An 8,297-nucleotide genomic window follows, 5' to 3' on the forward strand; every position below is an offset into this window, starting at 1 on the left:
ACTGTCATGGCGGCTTGTTCAGAATAATCTCATATTTTACTAAAATAGGTAATCAAAACGTGTTTCTGAAAACATTTTAAGAAATAGGCCATCCAGTTACTGACTCTGTCTTCATTTCAGATCAACAAAGGTCAGTATAAAAGATTTTCGTCAGATTTTTAGAGTCTCTAGTCACGCTTATCCTAATCGTCATTTTTGGGTTAGCACTCCACCAATCGGACTGGTCATTTGAGTCCCACTGCCGGCAGGGTCCGCGTTCCGACCGAGCATGTCAGGTCGGCCAAAATGAAGGCCGCCGACCCCTCCAGCGGACGACGGCATGGAACACACCGAACAGACTCGATTCACCAACCTTGCAGATTGTCTGAAGGCCTTAAGAGCCAAGGGCGTATTTATTGCCTAGCTTCTACAATATCAATTAAGGTTGAAAAGTCTTGCAAAATCTTTCAACAAACTACATAATGTACTACTGAGTATTTCCTGTTTTAGGTGCCGCATAACGTCTTTGATCAACATAATGAAAGTGGGAGGTTGCGCTTGTTTCCAGTTCAATAGAATAAATCTGCATGCTGCAAGAGCTCTGAACCTCGCTACCAAGAGTGGGTCCTGTAATAGGACTGTCCTCTCTTGGTACTCCGAATACAGTCAACAATGGGTCCGGTTTAACTGTGTCCCCAGAATGTCAGACAAAGTTTTAGGGAAGACACAACAAGCAAAAACATCTTTTTTTTCATTGGTTAATTTGGAGATTTTGGGCTTTGTTTGTCTTCAATAACATTTCTTCTTTCAGACTTGGTGGTGAAAGAAAAGTTCAAAAAAGTCAGCATTCTAAATCAACATGCTGCTCTGCTTTGCTGCCTTTGTCATCACATATACCGTTAGAAAGTGCTCTCATCTAGGGTGATGCGTAAACTGTCGTTCGGACAAAAACACAAGTGTTCAGACAACGGAGGTAATGAGAGCGCCACACAGCAGTGGCTGGTCATTCATGGAGCGCATTTGAAGGAACTGCTTGGTGGTTTAATTTGTCCTCATTCCGCAGGGACAGGGCTTAAAGTTGACATTGATCTGAAGAATCATGGGTTCTGTAGCAGTTTACTACTAGAGTGCAACCTCTGCAAAGAAGTACAGACAAAGTGTCTACACATGTACGTGTCTTCAAGACGTATCCAGGAACAATGTGTTTGAGGTAAATGTGCGTACTGTATATAGGGCTGTTAGCGCATGAGTAAGGCTTGGGATATACAGCTCTCAAAAAAATCAGCCAAGCCTTGGGGATTCCTTAATGTTAAAATGCATCAGAGACACCAACGGAGAGTAATAGATCTGGAAACACGCTCTTGCTCACTCTCTCGCTCTCTTGCTCTCTCTCCCAAAGCAGTTTACAGAAATTCAAAAAACATCACAACGTGTGTGATATTGAAAAACAATTGTGGAGATTGGAAAGTATGCTGATCAATAATACTTATTCATCATTGGCTGTGATAATTGACTTGGCTTTTTCATCTTTAAATTTGTGAATTTGGCTGCAGAACTTTTGAAATGAAATTTCTGGGGGTTGAGAAGTGATGGACCCTGCGCTGGTAATGTCACGGAAGGCCTACGCATTAAATAATGCTAGCATTGCAAGATGGTTAAATTGACTGGCTAACAAGCTAATGTTTAACAATGTTCACCATCTTTGTTTAGCATGCTAGTGTTTGCCAACTTGCATCAAACACAAAGTACCCCTGAGGCTGATGGAAATCCCATTACTTTTCTGTGTATTTGGTCTTAAACCAAAGTATGGGACACATTGAAACTGTGATCATGTGAAAAGTCGATACCATTCATCCTGAGGGGAACGTGACAAACCATGGTCAATGTAAGATCTATGGAAAATGTGAGCATTCTCATTGAAGTTCTATTTTGTTTACAATATATTTCTACAAAAAGCTAAGTCTAAAAATCACCATTTATTCTTTTTAAAACAAAATGAGACATCATCCAGACAGAAACCACACAGGGCTCCTCTCTTTGCTGTATCCAAAGATCAGACTGTCTGCAGAGATCATGTTTCACTTTGTAACACACAAATGCATGCTGGATATGTTGTTTTATATCCTGTTCAACAGGCAACAGTGACTGCTGGTTTACAGCAATGGTAGCATCCACACACACACACACACACGCACACGCACACACACACACACACACACACACACACACACACACACACCACCCACAAACACACCCCACACACCACACACACACACACACACACACACACACACACACACCACACACACACACACACTGTGCACTCTGATATGGACCTTTACAAAGTCTACTGTTCACTGCCAGGGCAGTACAGGAAGCAACGTATTTATTCCACCTGTAATAGCTTTATCACTGAATGTTAATTACGGCAAAACGGACTCAGGATAAAGTTAAAATAAATGTCAAATCTTTGTTAAAGACAACTTTGTCTTTTCACCGCCCATGTTTAAGCATCTATCAAGGTAAAGCATGCACTGTTAAACAGGTTCCAGCATTTATATATTATGCAGATGTTTTTATATGCAGTATGCATGGGGCATTTTGTGTATAATATGCATAAGAGTTGGAAGTTTGAAACAGGAAACCTGCTGTTCTATGAATGTAACGTACGCAGATGGATGAATGCAGTGACCGTTGGTTTTGAAAGAATTTCAAATAACTATTCTGGTAACCAACTTCCCTTTTTTTTTTTTTTTTTTTTTTTTTCTTGCATAATTCTTCCCCTGTTGTTGATGCTGGGAAAATGCAAAATGTCGTTTCCACCACACAGTCTGCAGTCACGCTACTAAACAGGGGGTCAGTTAAATTATTGACGTTAGATAAGGTCACATTTAGCAATTAGGTCAATAGATTTTCATATCAATAATCCTAGAAAACATCTCATATACACACACACACACACACACACACATATACACACACAGAGAGACACACAAAGGACTCTGTTCTCTGAAGATTAGGCTGAAAGGCCACAAAACAAACAAGTGTAACTGTGACACACTAACAGTGAGATTTAACAACCTTAAAGTAGTTAAATTGCTACAAAGGTTGCGATATCTTTTGTATTTTTGTTGTGATGAAGTTGGGAGAGACTTTGAAAATTGCAAAAAAAAGTTGTAATTTATTTTTGGGATACTTATTTTGGGGAGAATAAAACTACTGTGAGCTGAGTTTTTCTAGTAACCTTACCAAAAAGGCTCAGGATGTGGCAAATGGTGGTATAATATGAAAATGGCTGGTGGATTTAAGACCAAAAATAATTTATTGAATGCATCAAATTTTAACGTGTCATCCTGGCCTGGGCTGGGAGACACATTAATACGGTTTGATAAAGGACTTATTGGACTTTAACATATCATTGCACTTGCAATAACGAGCGTAGCTGTCCTTAATACAGGTCACTGTGTATCTCTGGTTTTTCCTGCATCCAGTGTGTGTCTGTCTGTGTCTGTGAGTGTGAACAAACGAACGCCAGTCGCAGGGGGGAACTGAGCAGCCCCCGCCCGCTGCAGAGAGCCAACAGGATTGAAACAGCAGCAGCTTCAGCGACTTCAGAGTGAAAAAACGTTACAGCGTTTCTTTGATGTTAAAATGTGTACAGGTTGGCAGGACGGTCTGGAATGTTTTGCACCGTCTTTCACTGGACGTGTTGGGAAATGGGAAATGTTTGAGTCACAAACATGAATCAAAAACATGAAATGAATTTGGTGAGGAACATGTATTACAACCCATTCTCACTCCTGCTTGGTCAGTGGCTCTCAGTCGCGTCCTTAGAGTCACATACTGAAGCAAAGTCTGGCATGTGGGACTGCTGTGATTGGTTGAAGTTGCGAAAAACTTCTGTGATTGGTCTGATTTACGGTAATTGGTTGAATTTGTTTCGAAAGCGACATTGCAAAATCCTGGAGGGAATACAGTTTCATTTACTAAACTATTATTGTGTAATTATGAAAATGGCGCCAACATTTAATTATTTATCCAGTTTTGCTTAAACCGGTTGGCTTGATTGTTTGAAAAGTCAAACTTGATAAAACAGCCTTTTTTAAATAAGTCTCCTTGCTTAGTAAGTCAGACACTTTAGTTCAGTCAGGTCCAACTTCAATGATGACCTGATGGAAATGGCTAACGCTTATCTATTACCTGAAACGGAAAGTCTTTTTATCAAAAAATATCTGTGAATTCATGTAAGACATTCTGTTTTTGCAAGATATATATGAATATGATGAATCATGATACAGGCCACAAACGTTCTAAAACAGGAACTTATGCAGCTAATCACCAAGCCATCAAACCGCAGCCAGATACTCGGGCCTTTCACACATGCACTGCAAACCTAGAACATCACCTGGCATAGCTGTATGGGAATTGTGAACAGATTGAATCAGTTGGACTAGACATTAAACAGACTTGACCCCGCCAGTTTCTCAGACCAAAGGCTGTGCATTCTCCAGTTGAGCCCATGTGTGAATAGTGCAGCTCACTGAGCGGAGAATCAATACCTCCAGGATTTTGCAATGTCACGGTCACGCCAATCCACGCAAATTCGACCAAAGACCATGACTTTAATGCGACTCGCAATTTTGACCAGTCACAGCTACCTTTTCGCAAATTTGACCAATAAACGGAATTCCCCAGCAGTCCCCACATCCCAGACTCTGTATCTGTATGTGACTCTGAGAGCCCATGACCAAGCGGGAGTGAGAACGGGTTGACGTCACACGTACGTTGCCAAATTAATTTCCTTGTGTAAAGAGATTGTGTGTCTCGAACATCTCACATTTACCAAACATTTCAGACATTTCCTGCCAACCTCTACACATTTGAACATAATGATTTTTTTACTCTGAAGCCGCTGAAGCTGCTGCAGTTTCAATCCTGTCAACTCTCTGCAGCGGACGGGGGCTGCTCAGTTCCCCACGCAACTGACGCCCACACACATAAACTGATGGGTAAAGAAGTGTGAGATTCGTTGTTGAACAATCTATGAACCAGTTTTGTGACTGTGGTGTAATCTGCGTCATGTCCGGCCTCCTATGCACTCTGTTCCAGTCGGACACGGACAATCTCCTATGATGTGTGAAATGATTCTATAAATGTGAAGTTAACGACTAGCTAGTTAACATAGTGAAGCATTCAGCAGCATGGGCAAGATATTTTCCTCAGGAGTTGGTGGAGACCAAAACAGAGCCTAAATAAGTTATTGGAATATTTGACTTACTGTATATTTGTCAGGTGGTCAGAGAGATGACTCCAAATGAGGCAACAGTTTGCTAAGACTTTCCAGAAAATCTAAATCAATGAATGCAGCTTGAACATTAAAGGGAGAGCTTAGAAAAGTCATGTGGTGGTGTTTATGACTTTTCTTTTAGTCCATAAACTTGCTCTATTTTTTTATTAATTTTATTGTCAAGCAACGTTTACAGCTTGTTAACCTTTTAAACATTGCAAGACTGATAGTCACTGTTGTTTAGTTTATTCACAATGAAACAACTTAATTGTAAAGCATGTTTCCCTACTCACACACACAATACCACAAACAGTACAGGCCAAGGTTGCTGTTGATTTTCTTGAATAGTCGGGCTGAAAGATGTCACCTGGATCACCTCAGGGTTCAACTGCAACGCCCTAGCTACCCGGCCAGACTACTACAATACCAGTCAATGCCAATAAAACGAGAGAGTTAACAAATGTTTAACATTCAGATCATATACAGAATGAACATTGTACCTCTGACTAAGCTATAGGTTGAGTGTGTTGATAGGATGGTTGGAGAGGTGTAACAGGAGGAGAGAGGGCCTTCAGGGGACAAAGATCTCCTGCACATGTCACATGTCCTTTGTAGGATCAGAGTTTAGTGCAAATACATAGAGGGGGAAATGAGTTTCATTCTGTCTAAATGTCTAAAATGTCAAATGTCTAAATTTCTAAAAACTATTCAAACACAAGGTAGCACTGGGTGACATTTTCCTATATTATGGTGAACATGGGCACTGTCCTTTTTTTTAAGTTGATCCCACATAGACTGTCCTGCTGCTGTATATTTTCTCCAGAACACCAATGTGTATTAATCCATCCAGAAACTAGTCCCCAACAAATGAACTATTTACTCTTCTTTGTAACATTTGCTTGACACTACAGAGCCCAGCTGTTTCATTATTTCAGTTTTCTAAAACTACAGTATAAATATATTTAATTTAAAAGATGGACGTCCTCAGTTGGGGGGAAAATGGACCTGGGGCTGAGAGTTATAGTCCGGGTAAGAAAGTCATGTTAAAGTATTAGGAGATGGAATAACGCATGGTTGGTTTTGGTCTTTTTGTGGTGACATTAGGGAAAATAAAGAATATCACCAACCTTATTCTTTAAAAATCTGTAAATTAATCAACCAATGGTTTCAGTCATGATGTTGGCCTACCCGAGGGAAACAGAATGCAATAGAAAAGAACAGAAGAGAGTATAAGTTTGCACTGAATACAGTTAAATAGAGTAAAAACAGAACAGTGTCACCTGTTACATACTATTTCAACAATCATGAGGATGGCCGGGATGCTTCGGATAAAGGACATGTCCATCATAGTGGTGAAGTTAGCGGCCAGCCCTTGGAGGCTGTTGCCCCCCTGCTGAGAGCTCTGGGAGTGGGGGGAGCTGGTCTCCGTGGTAACCTTGGACGGGAAGTCTGCCATGATCACGCCGCTTATCCGAAGATGGGTCTCTCAGAAACCGCCACACCAACAGAAAACTCCTTAAGGATTCAGTCTAAGGATCAACAGAGACTGATGAAAACAATCCTCCTCAAAAAATACCTTGCTGGTTGGGATTCAGTAAACCATAGAGTACATCTGCTAGTGGCCACAGCAAGACTAAAGTTCAGTTCCTTCCAAAACACAAATATTAAATAAAACCCTAAAAAAGACTGATAGTTAAATAAATAAAAGAAATGTAAACTCTCCCGAGTTAAAGAGGTGTCTTTCAGTAAAACCTCCAGGCTCAGATGTCCAGCAGTACGTTTCTCCACCTGGACTGACAGGTGGCTAATGGTGGTGGTGTGCCGGTCTCTCTACATTTCTCTCTCTCTCTCTCTCTCTCTCTCTCTCTCTCTCTTACACACACAAGCACTGAGTGTTTTGTCATCTCTCTCTATGTGTTTTGCTCTCGCTCTTTTACCGTCTTTATCTCCCCCTGGCACTTCCCACATGGCTCCCAGATGTCTCTTACCTGAATGACTCATTAACCTATTTGAAAACTGGGAGGAGGTGGAGCAAGAAACCAAACCTGGTCGGGAGCAGGTTTTCTTCAAGAAACCTCGAGATTCTCTGTCTCTGCCCTCTGATTTCCATTTCACCCCACACAAATTCTCTCTTTTGCAGAGGCCACTGTGTTGCTTTTTTAACTAAATGTAAATATTCAAACTTGTTGTATGTGCGCATGAGTATTTCTGCCGACCAGTCTGTTTGCGGTTGTTACCATGGTGAATCATAGTATCCTGGCTCCATTCAAGCTGCCTTTTTATTGTGGTGGTGCACGTACTTAACTCTGAGTCAACCTACTCTGAGTTGATTGAACCAACTCAAATCAGCTGTTCTGGACCCTAAAACTAAGTTTCCCATCTCAGGGTAAATTAATTAACTTCCTGAAACAGGCCCACAGATATTTCATGAAAGACAAAGGGGTTGTGTATTGCTGCACTGAGTTTAATAATGACACATGACCAGATAGTATGCTGTAAATGTATAACTCAAAACCAACATTCTGTGAGCAACTGTCCTTAAGTGAGAAAAAGTGAGTAGTGTGCTGGTGTTTGAAGTGAAACTGGGTCAGAGTTATAGGCTACTTGAAGAGTGAATTAATTCTTTCAACTCATTTCACAAAACAACCATTTCACCCCATCATATTTACTAAACACTCAATATGTCATGACACAGACAGTACATACAACATCTGAATAAAACACAACAGCCAAGAAAAATGTAATTATTACATAATTGCAATAACATCATTTATACAGTACAATAAATAGATCACGTTGTCAGATTTCTTCTTGTTTACACTATAGTGGACATTTAAGTAAGATGTATGTAATTTATGTATATGTTGTATGGCAGTGTTGCGTAATAAAAGTTGTACAATGTGTAGCAGCTGTGTAGAAACCAACATATAGGCTACCGGATGTTTCAGACAGGATGTAGCATTTGATTGGTAAAGAAAAGATGAAAAGCTTCCTGTCAGAAGTGGGATTCGAACCCACGCCTCCAGAGGAG

The 8,297-nt window shown here is 40.6% G+C and overlaps 1 protein-coding gene across 1 annotated transcript in view; it reads right to left on the reverse strand.

Annotated features, from left to right (window-relative positions):
• Nucleotides 1–7,108, reverse strand: part of pllp (plasmolipin) — a 13,127-nt gene extending 6,019 nt beyond the window's left edge. The window contains exon 1 of the mRNA XM_032522807.1: nt 6,558–7,108. Within this exon, the coding sequence (XP_032378698.1) occupies nt 6,558–6,722 (165 nt within the window). The 5' untranslated portion in view covers nt 6,723–7,108. The remainder of the gene's footprint in view (nt 1–6,557) is intronic.
• Nucleotides 7,109–8,297: the final 1,189 nt, after the last annotated feature.

This window comes from Etheostoma spectabile, chromosome 8 (assembly GCF_008692095.1).
Source record: "Etheostoma spectabile isolate EspeVRDwgs_2016 chromosome 8, UIUC_Espe_1.0, whole genome shotgun sequence".
NCBI lineage: Eukaryota > Metazoa > Chordata > Actinopteri > Perciformes > Percidae > Etheostoma > Etheostoma spectabile.